The 21,982-nt window shown below is 43.0% G+C and overlaps 2 protein-coding genes across 2 annotated transcripts in view; both read right to left on the bottom strand.

Annotated features, from left to right (window-relative positions):
• Positions 1–1,045: 1,045 nt before the first annotated feature.
• LOC309543901 (olfactory receptor 10A7-like) lies at positions 1,046–1,975 on the bottom strand (the record flags this gene model as incomplete). The annotated part of the gene is made up of 1 exon (XM_082276315.1): positions 1,046–1,975. One exon carries the CDS (start codon positions 1,973–1,975, stop codon positions 1,046–1,048), a length of 930 nt encoding a protein of 309 aa, XP_082132441.1.
• A 5,580-nt stretch (positions 1,976–7,555) lies between these two features.
• LOC309543902 (olfactory receptor 10A7-like) overlaps positions 7,556–21,982 on the bottom strand; it is a gene marked incomplete at both ends in the record, with an annotated part of 53,590 nt that continues 39,163 nt past the window's right edge. The window contains one exon of the mRNA XM_082276316.1: positions 7,556–8,492. Within this exon, the coding sequence (XP_082132442.1) occupies positions 7,556–8,492 (937 nt within the window). The remainder of the gene's footprint in view (positions 8,493–21,982) is intronic.

The following is a 21,982-nucleotide window of genomic DNA, read 5'->3' on the forward strand; positions in this document are numbered from 1 at the left end:
AACTCAAAATCTTTCATAGGGCGCACATTCCGTTCCTCTCGGATAAGACGGTCCCGGGCGCCCATAAATGTCCTCACTGCCTTACAGAACGCCCGTCCCTTTATCATAAGTTTTGGGTCTGTCCATCTATTTCACCATTTTGGGACAAAGTTATCACCTACATTGAAGCCGTCACCAAACTGACCATGCCTAAAGACCCTCTTCTCTTGCTATTCGGCTACTGGGACAAACGCCTGCAAAAATGGTCGAGCACATCAGCCGACTCTCCCCGTCTATGGATCCTTACTACTCTGCTGGTTGCTAGACATATGATCTTAAAACATTGGATTGCAACTACCCCTCCCCTCATCTCCATGCTACAGCCAGAGCTAACCACACTTCTCTCCATTGACCGCATCAACATGGACGCTATGTCCCCCGCTGCCAAGGGACTTTTCCTAGCGAAATGGAAAGTCTTCCTCATGCACCTGTCCAAAACCTTAGACGACCCCCCCCCCCGATGATTTTGCATTTTCTATACGAGACCCCACAATTCCCGTCACCTATGCCGACATGGGACTCACGTAAAGTCTGGCCATTGAGTTCTGTGCCTATTAGGATATATCAGGATACCTATCCTGGTATTTTTGCTATTGTTCAGGGTTAGCTTTTACATGCAGAATATGCCTGCATAATAAATGTTGACCTGTAGTGTTTACTGGAAGGACATGTGGCAGGATACAAATTCTGGCGAGCAACTGGGAGACAGGAACATAGTGTTGCCACCCCTTAACATGAATTTCCTGAACAAGGACCTTCATGGCAGGATCAGAAAGTATTCTTTTAATGAAAGTGGAAAATTTGGGAAGAATTTCAATTATTTTTTAAATTGCATTAACTTGTTAAAGATAAAAGAGATCCTAGTGAATGGGTAGTATTTTAGTGCATTTTTATTAAGCCATTTTTTCTACATTTACATTTAAAATAATCCACATCATTTTTATCAATTTTTTTTCGTTTCTTTTAAAACGTTTCGAAAATCTGAGGTATACACAGGGAAGTCATTTCAGAAAGTCTTGTTAAAATGTATCAGTCTTTTCATTGCATTTTTTAAGATTGAATTTCTCAAACTATATATTAGAGGATTAAGCATTGGAATAACTACAATATAGAGGAGAGAAATAACTTTTGAACCTCCAAACCCTTTGGTTGCTTTCATCTTGAGATATGTCATTGTAGCTGTTCCATAGAATAAAGTTACAGATGTCAGATGAGACCAACATGTTGAAAATGCTTTCTTTCTTCCCACACCTGAAGGCATTCTTAATATAGCAATAATGATACATATGTAGGACACCAGAATAAGCAGGAATGGTAGAGGTATAACTAGAGAGCTGTATATTAAAATCGCTATCTCATTAGCAAAAGTGTCAGCACAAGCTAGCTTCACCACTGGAAGAATATCACAGAAGAAATGGTCAATGATATTGGAGGAACAGAAAGGCAGGCTAAAAACATAGGAAATCTGGAATATTGACAATAAAATCCCAGACAGCCATGAGCCTAGTGAAAACTCTAAACACTTGGCTTTGGTCATTATGGTCATATAGTGAAGAGGATGACAGATAGCCACATACCGGTCATATGCCATAAATGCAAGCAGAAAGCACTCTGTTGTACCAAGAAAACAGAAAAAGTAAAGTTGGGAAGCACAACCCAGGAAAGATATTGCTTTATTTAGATTTAAGAAGTCTCTGAGCATTCGGGGAACTGTTACCGATATGTAAAAAATTTCTGTAAGAGACAAGCTCCGCAGGAAAAAATACATAGGAGACTGAAGTTGAGCATCTACAGTCACAGTCACAATGATCATCATATTGCTCATCAAGGTTAAAAAATAAATTATTAGTAATATACCAAAAAGCAATGGTTGATGATATGTTGACAGCCCTAGAAGAATGAATTCAGTTGGATGAGTTTCATTTCTAATACCCATATTAAAACTGTGCAGAACAAGTAAACGTGTTAAAACAAATATTCATTTCTGTTATTATATATTAAAGCTGAACTCCAGGCAAATATAAAAAGTTACTATTTGATCCAGTTATTGATTCGTAAAAATAAAATATGATTTATATAAAGCTCATCTTGTGATATTGGTGCCTTGTAGTCTAAAAACTCAGACTGGGGAATAGCAAGACAATGCAATTAAAGAATGGGATTCTACTGTATTGCAAATCCCTGTCCATTTAATATTAAGAAAAACTGACAGAAGGACACTACAGAGTGAATATTTCATCAGTTTACCATTTCTCCTTTACTTTCCAGTCACAAGCTAGGGTACTCCTTAAGTACGCGGTATAGCACAGTTGTCTTTATTGCAGAGAAGTATCGGAATCAGTGCAGAACCTGACTGTGATGTCAAAAAAGGGTACAGTAAAACCCCCCTCCAACGCTGGGGTTACGTTCCAGACCAGCCCGCACCATCGGCACTTCATCTGCCTAGAGGACCCCCCCGGACCCGGCACAGAGGTTCCTTTCGCTCCGTCATGGAGCGCTTCCTGGAAAAAGCGGCAGCGCGGCCTCCGCCGGGTACGGCCCAAATCGAGGCCACGGTCGCGGCCTGCTCCGGAAAGGCGCCCGATCCTGCTGCCATGGACACCTCCAAGCAGCCCGAGGAGGGCATCCAACCAACTTCTGCCTCACCCTCCACTGCTGCACACCCTTCTACAGACCGGATTGCTAAGGCAGTGGTCGCTCTGCTCACCCCCACCATCACAGCCTCGGTGGAACAAGCGGTAGCTGCAGGCATGGCCTGCATTAGGAAAGAGCTGGAGTCTCACTCCCACCGCCTAAATGAGGCTGAAGGTAGAATTTCCAGCATAGAGGATGAAATCTACCAGATGCAGGGAACTGAACAGTCCCAGAATAAGCTCAACAGGGTGATTATGGACAAATTTGAGGATTGGGAGAACAGATCCAGGCGGAGCAACCTTCGGTTCATAGGGATCCCGGAATCCGTCGCTCCTTCGGCTATCCCTGAGCTGTGCGCACGCAAAATACCGGCTGCCTTGGGCCTGCAAGGGATATGTGTAGTGGAACGGGCTCACAGGATGGGGCTCTACTCTGAGGAAAGAAAGACCCCTCGCCCCATAATCGCGAAATACCTTAACTATGCGGACAAATCAGCCATCTTGCAGAAATTCCGCCAAACTCCACACTTCCAAATAGAAGGTATGAAAATACTTATCTTTGCAGACTATTCAGTCGACGTCGCAAAAAGACGCAAAGCTTTCCAGAACGTCTGTTCCCAACTGCACAACAAACGTTTAAAATTTACCTTGGCCTATCCGGCGACGCTACGCCTTCGTGCCCCGAACGGCAACCAACTGTCCTTCCAGGACCCCTCGGAAGCAGAGAAATGTGTCCGATCCCTACATCATGGCGACTCAGGTCAGTCAACTGCATCTAAATCGTCCTCCTTCCCCAGACCGGATCTACAACATAGCCCACGGAAGGAATCCCCACAAAGGCAACGATACGTGGATGTGGTTAGCTCTGGCCGCTCTGGACCCCCTCACTGATTTTCCTCCTGCCTCCTCGGTGCTTCCTTATGTTTCCTGGGACGTCGGTGATCTTCTTCCGTGACCTGTCCCTGGATGATGCCTGCCGTCATACGGCAGATTCCATAAGCCTGCCCTCCACGAACTGGAGATAGTTAATGTGTTTATTACATGTCGATTATAGTTTTCTAATCCCCTAATGTTTTATGCTCTCCTCTCTATGTTCCGCATTTTGTGCCGTGGCTGCACCTCGCTTCATCGCGACCCAGTTCTCACTTCAGACACGATCGTTTACAGGGCTTCGTCCGCCCCGTGTCGTTTCTGGAGTCACACTTGGGGAGCTGTGCTCTATCGCACACACATGCGGAAAAAAGTGAAGTCGATGCTATTGTTTTGCTATGTTTATCTGTTCTATAGCTTTCGTTCCTTCCAGTTTTCCTATTCCTTGTCCCCTTGGCCTACCCCCCCCCCCAACGGTCGTCACCTCTTGAGATTTAGTTCACACTTGGAGCTTCCTTCTAATAACCCTTTAGCTTCTCCCAACGCGCTCTAGCGAAATTATCTCACATATTTGGGCGTAGTACACCATCGTTGTCATGCATATCGACCATTTTTGTATGAGAAATGACGTTGATATCCTGGAACGTTAAGGGTCTCAGATCCCCGGCGAAGAGGATGAAAGTCCTGCGGCATCTTAAACGCCTCCGGGCAGACATAGCTCTTCTCCAGGAATCGCATCTTCCGGCGGAAGATATGAACCGCATGGAAAAGCTCTGGGTGGGTAAGGTGATAGGATCGGCTGCAGTGGGCCGCAAGGCCGGTGTCCTCATTCTTTTCCACAAACGTCTCTCAGTGGAGATCCTGTCAGTGGATACGGACGAGGAAGGCCGTTATGTCTCTGCACATGTTCATATTAACAGTAGGGAATTAGTCATATCTAATGTGTATGCTCCTAATGTATTCGACCAGTCCTTTTACTCGTCGCTATCGACGCGAGCCCTGACCCTGCCACAGGTTCCACATCTACTAGGGGGCGACTTTAATGTGGTTATGGACATATTTATGGATAAATCCCTACACCCTCATTCGTCCCGCCCCCGCACAGCGGATACTCCTACTCCCCTGACCACACTTGTGGATTCTCTATCACTGACTGACGTGTGGCGACATTTCCACCCGACCGACCGTGAATATACCTTTTACTCTCACCCTCACAAGACCTTCACGAGGATTGACTATTTTTTCTGTTCTGATTCTCTCCTCCCGTTGATTCAAGACGCAGACATTCATGATATGGCAATTTCTGACCACTCTCCCCTAGCCCTGTCCATTGATCTCACGGGCTCCCCGATGGTCCCAATTATTTGGCGGTTCCCCTCCTTCTTAGCTAAAAACGCTGACTTCCAGTCTTATCTCGAGCGCGAATGGGAGAACTACTCAGCATCCAATGCAGCACACTCAACCTCCCCTCATCTATTCTGGGAAGCGGGCAAGGCCTTCCTAAGGGGATGCATAATTTCATATGCAGCAGCGTACAAAAGACACGCCAAAAGCGGTTACAAAGCAGCAAGCGAACGATTACGCGCGGCGCACAGGCACCTAATTCTCACGAATACCCCTAAGGCAACAGAAGCCTGGCTTCTGGCTAAGTCAGCCTTTGATGACTGGGCGGACAAGGTGGAACGCATCCACACTGCTCATTTAGCAGCGTCCTTGCACAGATTCGGCAACAAAGCGGGCAAATTGTTGGCGAGAATGTGTAAGGGTCGGCCTTCTCCCACGCACATAGGTTCTCTTCGAGATCCCTCAGGCTTAGTAGACTCCTCTCCAGAAGGCGTGCAACGCATTATGAGGGATTTCTATTCTTCGTTATATGGGCAGGAAGACGTTGAGGAAGCGGCAGGTAATATGTTTTTGTCGGATACAGGGCTTCCTATTATTGACCCTGCACAATTACGCATGCTAAACGCTCCGATATCGGCCGAGGAAGTCACACAAACGATACGTCACCTAGCGGCTAACAAATCACCTGGACCTGACGGTCTCACAGGGGAATTTTACAAATCTGGCATAACATGTTTGGCTCCTACACTGGTAGCGGTCTACTCCCATATTTGGGACGGTGGACCTTACCTGCCGACGGGGAATCAGGCTATCAATAAACTGCTTGCGAAAAAAGGGAAAGACCCTCTGGAGCCAGGATCGTACCGTCCTATATCTTTGCTCAATCTCGACATTAAAATTCTGTCAAAAATCATTGCCTCACGCCTGGCGCGTATTATGCCGACACTAATACACCCAGCCCAATCCGGTTTCACCAAAGGACGTTCGGCTACGGCAAACATTCAAAAGGTGTTAATGGTGCTTGAACGAGCCCACACTCATCCTGACAAAGACTTGGCCATAGTAACGTTGGATCCCGAAAAGGCATTCGACAACGTGAACTTCAACTGGTTGCGGAGGGTCCTGGACACTATGGGGTTCAGGGGCCCATTCGTACACTTGATTACCGCCATGTACGCTTCCCCGACGGCTAGACTGTGTGTAGGTGGATCCATGATGGACGACTTTAGACTGTACAAAGGAACACGCCAAGGGTGCCCCCTATCCCCGCTGCTCTTTAATCTGGCGATGGAACCCTTGTCGCGTTACTTTGCCACCAAAGCACCCCTGCATGGTGTCAAGGTAGGACGCCAAGAACTCCGGATCTCCCTGTTTGCAGACGACGTCCTCCTTTTCACATCTCAACCCGCTGCTGATATACCCACAATAGTATCTACCTTCGACGCCTTTCGGAAATGCTCGGGCCTTAAAATAAATTATTGCAATCATGCCCGCCGGCTATCTTTACATCATCCGCAAAGAACTGGCTCAAAGATTTTCCTGGAGAGGACAACCTACCCAAGATCATCAGCGGTCTACGGACCACTCTTGGACTCACCCCTAACTCTATCTGGAAGGAAACCCAACTCAAAATCTTTCATAGGGCGCACATTCCGTTCCTCTCGGATAAGACGGTCCCGGGCGCCCATAAATGTCCTCACTGCCTTACAGAACGCCCGTCCCTTTATCATAAGTTTTGGGTCTGTCCATCTATTTCACCATTTTGGGACAAAGTTATCACCTACATTGAAGCCGTCACCAAACTGACCATGCCTAAAGACCCTCTTCTCTTGCTATTCGGCTACTGGGACAAACGCCTGCAAAAATGGTCGAGCACATCAGCCGACTCTCCCCGTCTATGGATCCTTACTACTCTGCTGGTTGCTAGACATATGATCTTAAAACATTGGATTGCAACTACCCCTCCCCTCATCTCCATGCTACAGCCAGAGCTAACCACACTTCTCTCCATTGACCGCATCAACATGGACGCTATGTCCCCCGCTGCCAAGGGACTTTTCCTAGCGAAATGGAAAGTCTTCCTCATGCACCTGTCCAAAACCTTAGACGACCCCCCCCCCCCGATGATTTTGCATTTTCTATACGAGACCCCACAATTCCCGTCACCTATGCCGACATGGGACTCACGTAAAGTCTGGCCATTGAGTTCTGTGCCTATTAGGATATATCAGGATACCTATCCTGGTATTTTTGCTATTGTTCAGGGTTAGCTTTTACATGCAGAATATGCCTGCATAATAAATGTTGACCTGTAGTGTTTACTGGAAGGACATGTGGCAGGATACAAATTCTGGCGAGCAACTGGGAGACAGGAACATAGTGTTGCCACCCCTTAACATGAATTTCCTGAACAAGGACCTTCATGGCAGGATCAGAAAGTATTCTTTTAATGAAAGTGGAAAATTTGGGAAGAATTTCAATTATTTTTTAAATTGCATTAACTTGTTAAAGATAAAAGAGATCCTAGTGAATGGGTAGTATTTTAGTGCATTTTTATTAAGCCATTTTTTCTACATTTACATTTAAAATAATCCACATCATTTTTATCAATTTTTTTTCGTTTCTTTTAAAACGTTTCGAAAATCTGAGGTATACACAGGGAAGTCATTTCAGAAAGTCTTGTTAAAATGTATCAGTCTTTTCATGGCATTTTTTAAGATTGAATTTCTCAAACTATATATTAGAGGATTAAGCATTGGAATAACTACAATATAGAGGAGAGAAATAACTTTTGAACCTCCAAACCCTTTGGTTGCTTTCATCTTGAGATATGTCATTGTAGCTGTTCCATAGAATAAAGTTACAGATGTCAGATGAGACCAACATGTTGAAAATGCTTTCTTTCTTCCCACACCTGAAGGCATTCTTAATATAGCAATAATGATACATATGTAGGACACCAGAATAAGCAGGAATGGTAGAGGTATAACTAGAGAGCTGTATATTAAAATCGCTATCTCATTAGCAAAAGTGTCAGCACAAGCTAGCTTCACCACTGGAAGAATATCACAGAAGAAATGGTCAATGATATTGGAGGAACAGAAAGGCAGGCTAAAAACATAGGAAATCTGGAATATTGACAATAAAATCCCAGACAGCCATGAGCCTAGTGAAAACTCTAAACACTTGGCTTTGGTCATTATGGTCATATAGTGAAGAGGATGACAGATAGCCACATACCGGTCATATGCCATAAATGCAAGCAGAAAGCACTTTGTTGTACCAAGAAAACAGAAAAAGTAAAGTTGGGAAGCACAACCCAGGAAAGATATTGCTTTATTTAGATTTAAGAAGTCTCTGAGCATTCGGGGAACTGTTACCGATATGTAAAAAATTTCTGTAAGAGACAAGCTCCGCAGGAAAAAATACATAGGAGACTGAAGTTGAGCATCTACAGTCACAGTCACAATGATCATCATATTGCTCATCAAGGTTAAAAAATAAATTATTAGTAATATACCAAAAAGCAATGGTTGATGATATGTTGACAGCCCTAGAAGAATGAATTCAGTTGGATGTGTTTCATTTCTAATACCCATATTAAAACTGTGCAGAACAAGTAAACGTGTGAAAACAAATATTCATTTCTGTTATTATATATTAAAGCTGAACTCCAGGCAAATATAAAAAGTTACTATTTGATCCAGTTATTGATTCGTAAAAATAAAATATGATTTATATAAAGCTCATCTTGTGATATTGGTGCCTTGTAGTCTAAAAACTCAGACTGGGGAATAGCAAGACAATGCAATTAAAGAATGGGATTCTACTGTATTGCAAATCCCTGTCCATTTAATATTAAGAAAAACTGACAGAAGGACACTACAGAGTGAATATTTCATCAGTTTACCATTTCTCCTTTACTTTCCAGTCACAAGCTAGGGTACTCCTTAAGTACGCGGTATAGCACAGTTGTCTTTATTGCAGAGAAGTATCGGAATCAGTGCAGAACCTGACTGTGATGTCAAAAAAGGGTACAGTAAAACCCCCCTCCAACGCTGGGGTTACGTTCCAGACCAACACGCGAAAAGTGAAAATCCGCGAAATAGAAAAACCCTAATAAAATACACTATAGGCATGTTTTTTTACTTTTTTACTTTTAAAAGCATTTCAAGGTCTTTAAACACACTTTTAAAACAATAGAAACTCATTTAAACACATAAAAGATACTGAGAGACAGAGCAAGAACTATGGAAAACACAAAAATATTTAATTATCAATGATTTATATAGTAAAATAACATTACATAAAAAAAACGCAATATACCGGGACCGCAAAAACTGAACCATGATGGAGCGGGGATTTACTGTACCTGGATCAACAGCAAACTGAAAAGTATTGAAAATCATTGGGCATGCAAGACATGTTTTATATATATATATATGTATATATATCATATATGTGTATTTCAAAATTGTATTTAGCTTCATACAAAAAATTGAAATTGGGTGACTGACAAAGTTGCACCTAAAGCCAACCAAAAACACCACATCCCTGATACAAAATATGAAGAACAGAAGCGGTATTCAGTGGACTGGAAGACCAGCCATGAAACCACCAAAATGTGGGACTTTAAAGGTGTATGGTAATGACACAGACAGGGCAATTGAAGATGAATAAAAAATCAACTTTAATATTTAACATATTACATTAAAAAAGGTACAATAATTGTACCCGAACATTGATGGTCAAATATATAAGACAGACATTACAGTAGATATACAGATGAATACTACGTTCATTAGAAGCCGAGAAGATGCAGGGGGTTACCGAGGTCCTACATGTTTCGCCATTTCATTGGCTTCATCAGGGACTCAGTGACTTGTGACCTCTCGCAGTGGCTCTAAATGCAAAGCGTAATAAACATAGACACAGCAACTGTAAACTGCATGACTGGACGTGTGCATAACATGGTGCCAGACCTCCCCCCGAAAGTCCCGGATGGACGCGGGGTGGTGAGTACCTTAAGAGGCCAACCAATGCTGGACCGGACTGGGACACAGTAATCGGCTAATTTGTCAAATGCGAAAGGGTAGAATAATAGGTTCCAACCTCATAAGCCTGAATTAGATTTGCTACCTGACGCTGCGCTGCGCGGGACGGATGCAAATCTAATTCAGGCTTATGAGGTTGGAACCTATTATTCTACCCTTTCGCATTTGACAAATTAGCCGATTACTGTGTCCCAGTCCGGTCCAGCATTGGTTGGCCTCTTAAGGTACTCACCACCCCGCGTCCATCCGGGACTTTCGGGGGGAGGTCTGGCACCATGTTATGCACACGTCCAGTCATGCAGTTTACAGTTGCTGTGTCTATGTTTATTACGCTTTGCATTTAGAGCCACTGCGAGAGGTCACAAGTCACTGAGTCCCTGATGAAGCCAATGAAATGGCGAAACATGTAGGACCTCGGTAACCCCCTGCATCTTCTCGGCTTCTAATGAACGTAGTATTCATCTGTATATCTACTGTAATGTCTGTCTTATATATTTGACCATCAATGTTCGGGTACAATTATTGTACCTTTTTTAATGTAATATGTTAAATATTAAAGTTGATTTTTTATTCATCTTCAATTGCCCTGTCTGTGTCATTACCATACACCTTTAAAGTCCCACATTTTGGTGGTTTCATGGCTGGTCTTCCAGTCCACTGAATACCGCTTCTGTTCTTCATATTTTGTATTTAGCTTCATGCATGACATTTGTCTTTAATTTTAAAGGCAAGAAAATAACATTAAACTACATATTAAAAATATCAATGTGGTTTACTACCAAAATAGATGCAATGCAGTTACAAAAAATAATAAAACAAGCAGTCCTATACAGAATGACATGCATTAAACTTCCTCAATGTGCACATCAATTTTGGCTCTATAGCAGGCAGAAAGATTCGGTGTCTATGTAGGGACAAATAATAAATGTTGTGCCACCATGGCTTTTAACCAATGCAGACCATTTCAACATGGATCATGTTCTGCAGTCATCATTCATAAAAAGATATCTGCCTCTTATGAATATGGGAGAGTCACAGCGGATGTAAATGCTTTACTTGCCCATTCAGGCTAGGCATTGTGAAGGAAGGGGTCTGAAAATACATATACTTATTTCCAGGTCATATTGAATCTACTGTGTCCCAGCTGTTTTGTAGCAAATTTAACCTTTCATGAGACAAGTCCACCTTTGCTCAAACACAATTAGCTTACAAATACTTTAAAATTTAAAATGTTACAAAGAAAATATTTTTAGATATTCACTTTAGTCTTGGCTTCTGACACTTTCGCGAAGTGGAGTAATGTGGGTGTCTCTCTGTTGCCTCCTGTGCACTCAAAATCCAATGCGAATGAACTCCTGCAATGGGTTGGGGCATATTTATGTGGGATTTTGAGCGTTTAGCTATCCCAGGTGGCAATAGTCAGGTATGAGTAAATATTTTTGTTTGAGCAGGTAAGGGGGTGGGGTTAGGACTGCCTGGCAGGAAAGCCTATTTACATGCTTCCTGTAGTTCAGGGACTAATATGCTGAATGTAGAGGGTCAGCATAAAAGCCAGACATTAGCTTTTTCGGGAGAAATCATTAATGTGAGTCTCTATGTTATTTTATGATTTCATATCTTTTATCTAGGCTGACAAAAATGCACATTTTGGCATTTTGGTAAGGTTCAGTTCATGAAAAGTCCCACAGTTTTGGTTCTGGTGAAGACAAACTACAACCAGTGCTGTATTTTGGCCTAGGCCAACAAGGCCCAGGCCTAGGGCGGCACTTTGCAGGGGGGCAGCAAAGAAACTGCCCCTCCTCCACCTGAGTCTCTATTGGCCACTGGTTGCTAGAGCCACCTCTCTCATTCCCCCCTCTCTCTCATCCCCCCTCTCTCTCTCACCCCTCTTCTCTCTCTCTCTCACACCCTCCCTCTCTCACCCCTCTCTCTCTCTCATCCCCCCTCTCGCTCTCTCTCTCTCTCTCATCCCCCCTCTCGCTCTCTCTCTCTCTCATTCCCCCCTCTCTCTCACCCCTCTTCTCTCTCTCTCTCTCTCTCACCCCTCTTCTCTCTCACACCCTCCCTCTCTCACCCCTCTCTTTCTCTCTCATCCCCCCTCTCGCTCTCTCTCTCTCATCCTCCCTCTCGCTCTCTCATCCCCCTCTCTCTGTCTCTCTCTCTCATCCCCCCCTCTCTCTCAACCCCCCCTCACCCATCCCCCTCTCTCTCTCCCTCACCCACCCCCTCTCTCGTGAGATCTCAGGGGTTCATGCTGGGACTTGTAGTCCTTCCATTTTGGAGGGAGCCACATCCATTAAAAAAGAAGGAGTGGGGCAAAGTTACATAGGTGGGGGAGGGGGGTGCCCAATTTTAGTCTTGCCTAGGGCAGCACAAAACCAAAATACACCACTGACTACAACCCTTACTAATGTTTCTCTTACAAGAAAAATAAATGTTGCATAACTCCACGGGGTATATCCAAATTACACTTTAGTAATAATATCTGCAGATACTGTAAGAAACACTTTGTCCTATTACCAAATGCTCACTATAAAGGAACCAGGCCCGATGGCATAACACCCTCCTGTCTAAAGGTCTGTGCTAATCAGTTGGCACCCATCTGTACACAGATCTTCAACAAGTCACTGGAGCAATCTGAAATTACCTCCTGCTTCAAATGCTCCACAATCAGACCTGTCCCTCATAAACCCACATCACAGGACTAAATAAATACAGGCCCATTGCCCTGATGCCAGTAGCCCTGAAGTGTTTTAGAGACTAGTGGTGACCCCCCTGAAGAAAATTATAGGCTCCCTACTGCATTCCCTACAGTTTGCCTATAGATCGCAAGTAGATTATCAACTTCCTGACAGAGTAAACAGCAGGTGAATCTGTGGAAAATCTTATCCAGCATCACGTCAGTCAGTACTGGCATTTTACAAAGATGTATGCTTTCCCATATACTCTTTTACCTCTATACCAACAACTACATCTCAAGGAATTTTTAACAAAATAAGCAGATGACACAACCGTTATCGGTCTCATCTGAGATTTTGACAAGGCGGCATACAGACATAAGGTACAACTGTTGGCCCTGTGGCACAGACATAACAAAAGGAGAACACACATAGGCTACGGAACTGATTCTCAACATGCATTCCTACTTACTTTATTTTCTTTCTTTTAAGTGAAGTTTTTGCTAGAAAAACCCACACATTTTTTATTAATTTGGAGCGTAATATTTTTAAAATCATGTAATCGTGTGCTGTTTCTTACAATTCACTTCAAGTGTTTTAAAAAAATTATAAAAATTAGCTACGTCATGGATCTAACAACACAATGGAGTAACAATCCATTACATAACTCATAATAACTCAATTACACTCTGTGAAATCTATGTCTTTTAAATTAAGTACTTATGTGCAATCTTCAAAAGTGCACATAAATTTTGCATGAATGCAATTAATATATAATTAACTGATTAAGCATCGCGCTACACAACCCATACAATCAATGATGAACTCGAACAGTTCATACAATCTCCTTGCATAAACTTAATCTGTAGTTCCAACTTCCCCGAATGCGAGAAAATAAAAAGTGTCCTTGTGCAAAACAAAAGTATCAAAGGTGCTTGTGTATCACCACCATGCTTCAAAAGGAAAGGATAGCCGCTTCCCAGATGAATAGATCCCACAGAGGGGGTCTTATGCGCATATTTAAAATCACAGCCTAAGGTTGATTGCTGGCCAGCCTCAAAGATCGAGAATGAATCAAGGCTCATGTCACTCAGAGTGTTTCATAGCGAAAGCAATAGAGAGTACTCATGGTGCATTAACATTTAAAACATATTTTAATAGAAACTTAAATTCACTTACAGAGCAGTTGCATTGAATTGAGCAGACAAGTATCGATAATGCACCGCCGCCTGCAGAACGGTCCTTGCACGCAGACGTCACGCTACTGGCTTTTACCGATGCGTTTTCTCTCAGAAGGCGTCAACTGGGAATGGAAACGCATCGGGTAGGAGCCAGTAGCGTGACATCAGCACGCACAGACCATTCTTCAGGTGGCCGTGCATTATCGATACTTGTCTGCACAATACAAGCAATGGCTCTGTAAGCGCATTTCGGTTTACATTGCACATACGATCCCCTCTGTGGGATCTATTCATCTGGTAAGTGGCTATTCTTTTGTTTTGAGGCACGGTGGTTATACACAAGCGCCTTTGATACTTTTGTTTTGCACAAGGACTCTTTTTATCTTTTCGTATGTGGGGAAGTTGGAACTACAGATCAAGTTTATGCAAGTAGATCGTATGAACTGTTCAAGCTCATCATTTATTATATGGGTTGTGGAGCAAAATTCTTTATTAAATAATTATATATTAAATGTATTCAGGCGCTATTTACTGTATATGCAATTTTGATGATTGCACAAAAGCACTTTATAAGGCATAGATTTCAAAGAGCGTAATTCAGTTATTATGGGTTATGTAGTGGATTGTCACTCCATTATGTTGTTAGATACATGATGTAGCTATTTTTTATAATTACATCAAAACACTTGAAGTGAATTGTAAGAAACAGCGCACTATTACATGATTTTACATATTTGTTATTTCCGAGTATTCAAGGAAGTTTTTGGTGCAGCAGTTTAATTTTGCTTTTCTAATATACAGTATCTGTGGCCAAGCGCAACCTTTTAGAACCCTTATTAACGTAATATTTTTCTTTTATAAAGCAATTATTTTAAATATATTTCATTATCAATGTTTTCAGTGGTAATTTGGACATCTACTTATGTAATCTTTCCTATATGTGCCCTGTTGTTAGCAACTTCGTTTTTAATAATGCAAATACTGAGGTATATAGTACATTCATTTTTGCAATATTATTCCTACAAAAATAATGTGTTAATTAGATTGAGATGACCTAACAAAAAAATTCACTTCAAACAGTTTAAAAGGTATATAGTGTAGCCAAAAACCTGTACCTTTACACACTAAACAAGATCTACGTTAAACAAAAAAGAATACACTAAGCCATCATGTATCCCATACCTTCTGTGTATTGAAATCAGAAAATGGCTAATGTACAAGGACAGCCTTTAACAAAAATTCACAATAATCAGGATTTACATAAAAAACACTGTTTCAAAGAAAATGCAATTTTCTGCGTAAGTACGTTTTTTTCCTAAAATGTGTAAGTAGAGGTTTCAGTATATAAACATGAAAAAAAAAACATTTTTCATTCTTGTCAATATTGTTTAGAGAGATACCGTTTCCTACAGAATTGCTCACTTGAGGATAACATAAAAAAAATGATGGCATCCTTGTTCATAGTTTCTCTTTAAAAATGGTATAGCTCTTGCCAGGAGAATCCAGTTTATTTAATGCAAGGACACCAAAGAGATTTGCACTCAAAGCCCAAAGGGGATTCAGCTGGAGCACAAAGAATTAAAAGCAATTGTGTTAGTTAAATTAAAACTGAGCATAATTTTATTGTTTTACTAAACTAATGGATGTTTAGTAAAGTTAAGTAATGTTCAGAATTTAGTACTGTACAAGTTTTGACAATAATTACAACAGTTTTTGGAAACATTACTAGTGGAAAGTGACATACTGTACATTACATACCTTATTTGAACACTGGTACTATATTTGCCCTATTTGCATCAATCAGCTTGTACCATTCAAGCCAGTAATATTTCCCTAAAAAATAGAAATAGTGGTAACACTGTAGCAAAGCTAAGCTCCTTGGTCATGGTGACTTATTTACATTATTTTTTTTTTCTAGCCTTTGCTGAACCCATATTTCTTGTCCTCAGTATTCTTTATTAAGAATATTTGGTCCCATTTAGTATCATACAGTAGGGAGTACAGCTTAGTGAAGTTAGCCTTTTGAAATGTGGTGTTCTTTCTAAACCAACCTGCTTTTCTTTCCTGTAACTTACAGCAAATGCAATTACATTATGATCACTGTTACCGAGGTTGTCTCTAATTTGCACATCTCGGATAAGCTACATGATGTTTGAACTTAATAGATCCAACAGAGCATTTTTCCACATTGGGGCTTCTACCATCTGACATATGAAATTGTTCTGCAATAAGTTTGAGAAATGTCAGGTCTTTGTTGAGGGGGCAGTTCCTTTTGTCCAATTATTATGCAGATATATAAAGTCACCCATAATAATAACTATTTCATGTTTTCCATCCATTTAAATCTGTGAAAATGGCTGGATCTCTTCTTCATCATTTATATTAGGGACCTATACCATACTCTAATGATTAATGTATTATTTAATGCACTCACATGAAGCTCCAACCATAATGACTCTGCACCATCACAACTCTCATTAGTGATATCATCTCTCATGTTCACTTTCTGATCGTTCTTGGCATACAGGCATACCCCTTCACCTCTTCTACCAATCATTTCCCTTAAAAACAGAGTGTACCCCTGAATACTAGCTGCCCAGTCATGTGAGCTTTCCAACTAGGTTTCTGACTCCCACAAAGTCAAAATCCTCTTTGAATAACATAAATTCTATTTCTCCCATTTTGTTTGCCAGTACCTAACAAAACCAGAAGTCCACTCTTATACAGCATGATCTACATCAAGCTAGTACAGTCTGCACGTCTGCTTTGACTCTGTTGCAGCCAAAAAGGTAAATTGTCTATGCAGGGACAAACAACAAGTGGGAAAGGACTGTGTCACCATGGCCAGACTAAACATTGTGAAGGAAAAGGTCCAGTATTAAATATATTTTTTCCAGGTCATATTGAATCTACTGTATCCCCTTTTTTTTTTTTTTAATGATGTTAACCGGTCATGAGAAAAATAAAGGAACATGCATTGCTCACTTTGTTAAAATGCTATTTGCCTGACTGATTTAAATCGGATCTCCATGCAAGTGCATGGCTCACTTTCCAGGCATCCCCCCCAATGCCCAAAAAAAAAAAAAAAACTTTAAAAATAAATGTGTTACAAAGAAAATATTCTTGTATGAACAAGAGGTCCTTGTTATGTACTGATGGTGCAATTTTCCAAATTGTTATATAAGCTCCATCCACTAAAGCAGATCGGATGCAGTATTTAGGTGTCCGAACACATTTTCCCTAAATATCGTATGCGATCCTGAAACTGTCGATTTACAATTCTGTTTTGTGATATTTACCACAAAACACTGAAAACGCTCAGTAAATACCACATAAGGTGTTAAACGAATTAAGTAGCGGTCCAGGCATGTGGTATTTAAGGATCAGTTTTCTCAAGAGTAATGTATAGAGACCAGTGGCGGCTGGTGAAGTTTTAAAATGGTGGGGCGCAAGACCCCGCCCTTTCATTTTGACCCCTCCCATTTCTCAGCAGCTCCACCCCTTATAGACTCCACCCATTTTGTCCCCTGTATTTTGCTTGCGTGAACAAATTCTCCCAATATATCACATATTAAGGGGTCCATCAGTACTAGTATATACCATAATAGGGAGCAGGGGCCCTATTATGGGATATACTGTGAGAGACACCCTATTATGGGATACACTGACTGAGAATGGCACAAACCCCACAGTACAGACCCTCCCAGCACAAACCCCTCAAGCACAAACCCCACAGTACAGGCCCCCTAGCACAAACCCCACAGTACAGGCCCCCTAGCACAAACCCCACAGTAGAGACCCCCTAGCACTAATCCCACAATACAGGCCCCCTAGCACAAACCCCACAGTACAGGCCCCCTAGCACAAACCCCACAGTACAGACCCCCTAGCACAAACCCCACAGTACAGGCCCCCTAGCACAAACCCCTCAAGCACAAACCCCCTAGCACAAATTCCACAGTACAGGCCCCCTAGCACAAACCCCACAGTACAGGCCCCCGTAGCACAAACCCCACAGTACAGGCCCCCTAGCACAAACCCCACAGTACAGGCCCCCTAGCACAAACCCAACAGTACAGGCCCCCGTGGCACAAACCCCACAGTACAGGCCCCCTAGCACAAACCCCTCAAGCACAAACCCCCTAGCACAAACCCCACAGTACAGGCCCCCTAGCACAAACCCCTCAAGCACAAACCCCCTAGCAAAACCCCCACAGAACAGGCCCCCTAGCACAAACCCCACAGTACAGACCCCTAGCACAAACCCCTCAAGCACAAACCCCCTAGCACAAACCCCACAGTACAGGCCCCCTAGCACAAACCCCTCAAGCACAAACCCCCTAGCAAAAACCCCACAGTACAGGCCCCCTAGCACAAACCCCACAGTACAGACCCCCTAGCACTAATCCCACAGTACAGGCCCCCTAGCACTAATCCCACAGTACAGGCCCCCTAGCACAAACCCCACAGTACAGGCCCCCGTGGCACAAACCCCACAGTACAGGCCCCCTAGCACAAACCTCACAGTACAGGCCCCCTAGCACAAACCCAACAGTACAGGCCCCCTAGCACAAACCCCCTTCAAGCACAAACCCCCTAGCACAAACCCCACAGTACAGGCCCCCTAGCACAAACCCCTCAAGCACAAACCCCCTAGCACAAATTCCACAGTACAGGCCCCCTAGCACAAACCCCTCAAGCACAAACCCCCTAGCAAAAACCCCACAGTACAGGCCCCCTAGCACAAACCCCACAGTACAGACCCCCTAGCACTAATCCCACAGTACAGGCCCCCTAGCACTAATCCCACAGTACAGGCCCCCTAGCACAAACCCCACAGTACAGGCCCCCGTAGCACAAACCCCACAGTACAGGCCCCCTAGCACAAACCCAACAGTACAGGCCCCCTAGCACAAACCCCTCAAGCACAAAGCCCCTAGCACAAACCCCACAGTACAGGCCCCCTAGCACAAACCCCTCAAGCACAAATCCCCTAGCATAAATTCCACAGTACAGGCCCCTAGCACTAATCCCACAGTACAGGCCCCCTAGCACTAATCCCACAGTACAGACCCCCTAGCACAAACCCCACAGTACAGGCCCCCTAGCACAAACCCCACAGTACATGCCCCCTTTCAATGCAGTGACCAGCGTACATGCCCCCTTTCAATGCAGTGACCAGCGTACATGGTGCCCCCAATGCAGAGATCAGCGTGCGTGCCCCCAATGTAGTGACCAGCATACGTGGTGCCCCCAATGCAGAGATCAGCGTGCGTGCCCCCTTCATAGCACCAGAACAACTGACTGACAGGACAGTGTGTGGGCCGCCAAGCCCCCCCCCCCCCCCGTTACCGGGCAGTCTTCAGGTAGAGGTAGGGACGGTCACTCACTCACACTCGATTTCTTCTGCGGACTTCCGATCCGACTCCGACTTCTTCCGATCCGACTCGACTTCTTCTGCAGACTTCCGACTCCATCGCCTTAGTCAGCTCAGTCCCGACCTCAAGTCACGTGGGCGCGGCTCTCGCTCTCCTGTCCTCTCTCTCTCTGCAGCAGATGGGAACGGAAGGTGATCGTGATCATGGTGGTCATGGTACATGCATGTCACAGGTGATGGTATAGGCATGTCACAGGTCATGGTAAGGGCATGTCACAGGTCATGGTAAGGGCATGGCACAGGTCATGGTAAGGGCATGGCACAGGTCATGACACAGGCATGGCACAGGTCATGGTACAGGCATGGCACAGGTCATGGTAAGGGTATGGCACAGGTGATGGTACAGGTCATGGTAAGGGCATGTCACGGTCATGTCACAGGTCATGTCACAGGTCAGGTCACAGGTCATGTCACAGGTCATGTCACAGGTCAGGTCACAGGTCATGTCACAGGTCAGGTCACAGGTCATGTCACAGGTCAGGTCACAGGTCAGGTCACAGGTCATGTCACTTACCTGCTCTTGGGCTGGCTCACTCGACCGGACCGACTGCTGTGGGCTGCTGAAGACGGGAGACACGTCGCTCCTGGGTCCGGAGGGACAGCTACCCCACATGTGCTCCCTCCGCAGGTTCAGGCCATGAGGGGGCGACACGCCGACACTGGACACCCCGACTTTTCCAGCACTGCGGGCAGCTCCTCTTTTGCCGATCCCTGGAGGTGAAGAAGTGACAGGATGTGTGATCCTCCTGCAGCAGAGCACAGACTTCCAGTTATTTTGTGCCAGCAGTTGCAGCGGGGCGGCCTCACGTTGTGAATGATTGGTCGGCTTGATTGCATCGTGCAGAGATAATCTGCGATCAAATCTCTCTGCGATCAAAAAAACGCCTGCGCCAAAAAAAAACGCCCAGGTGTGTTATTGCAGGCTTTTTTTGGGCATTTTTTTGGGGTCTTTGGAGGCAGGCAAAACATCTGAACTTCTGTATAGGGGTATATATACACACACACTTATATGTATTTATACACATACACATATATAGGTGTGATAGGAGCGGAGCCATATGCCTGTTAATTATTTCATTAGTGCAAGCATAGGGTTCTGCTATTTTCACACCTATATGTGTGTATGTGTATAAATACATATAAGTGTGTGTGTATATATACCCTTACACAGAAGTTCTGATGTTATGCCTGCCTCCAATAACCCCCAAAAAATGCCAAAAAAAACGCTTGCTACAAAACCGGCAAGGTGTGAAAATAGCGGAGCCATATCCCTGTTCTATAAGTGACCTAAGAGAAACAATCTTTTTTTTTTCTGGTTTTGGACATGCTACAGAGCTGAAACTTCACAGGTACACATTTTAGAGCTCCCAGACCCTAAATCCAAAGAAATCTATTTTTTTTTTCAATAATTTTTTCAATAATTGGCTCTCTATCAAAAATGACAAGTTTTAAGAACTTTTTGTGTGATTAATAGTCTCTGGGGCATGTCCCAGAACCCTAGGCACTTTTTAGGGGCATTAATTGGGTTTTAGGGCTTCAAAATTGTTTTTTTTGATTACCGAAGTTCGGGTCCCATTGATTTCAATGGGGTTCTGAAATCCGGGCCGAACTTTCTGGAAGTTCTGGTGTTCTGGTCGAACCGAACTTTTGAAAAGTTCGATCATCCCTAGTGGTGAACAGTTTGATACCAGAACAGAAATGAGGGTAATTCTATCTATTAAATAATACAGTAATACTACTCAACCTACTTTGTTGAATTTTAACAATGTTGCATATATCTATGGTCATATAACTTATTATACACACGAAACATATAGAAAACCAATTTACTGAACAGTTAATCTCTTTTAAAAGCTGCCATATGACAAGGTATATGATGAATATTCCTAAGATTAACTAAATGATGCTGCACATGATTTGTCAATAATGGTTAGGACTTTAACCTCCCGGGCAGGCTGATTATGTCATTATTTTTAAATGTCAAAGCGGTACATTGTTTTGCATGGAAATCTGTTGTTTTTTATTGTAGGCCTGTAATTCTTAGGAATAAAACAGTACAAGTGAATAAAAATTAATACATTAATTAATAAATTCAATTAATAAATTAATTAATTAATTAATTAATTATTAATAAAAAAATATTGATAAAAATAAAAGGAATAAAACAGTAAAAGTGCAGACAGGACACTGGACAAAGCACTAGGGAGTCAGGACAAAACCGATAAAGTAATGTAATCCTAACAGATTACAATGCATCGTGTCATGTTTTGTGTACTTTTTTAAAATTTCCCACCCAGTGCCGTCCCCCTGTGTTGCGGCTCTCACAGGAAAGAGAACCTGGAAGATGGATGCCGGTGTTCTATCAGAATACGGCTACCTATCAGATTCTGCACCTGGATGTGACGATCAGAAAGAAAAACTTACCATGCCATGTGTTACAACATGGTCACTATGCGTTCCAATAGCTTTCCTAATGTGACAGAACACGAAGCAGCTACGGACATCTTCTTACACCCATGCAAGTATTGAATTTTATATTTATTTTACCAGTAAACTGACCTTATAGACTTAATAACAGTATTACATTTCTATAAATTTTCTAACATAGTAAATATAGCGAGAAACCTGCAGGTAGAAGGTCGCGATGTCCATCTTGGTACACCTCACACTGCTCAGCAACAAACTGATTAGATAGTGAAATAGACTATTTCACTCAGTCGCAGTGAAATAGTCTATTTCAGTATAT

Source organism: Pelophylax lessonae (genome assembly GCF_965119305.1).
Source record: "Pelophylax lessonae genome assembly, contig: HAP1_SCAFFOLD_496, whole genome shotgun sequence".
Classification (NCBI taxonomy): domain Eukaryota; kingdom Metazoa; phylum Chordata; class Amphibia; order Anura; family Ranidae; genus Pelophylax; species Pelophylax lessonae.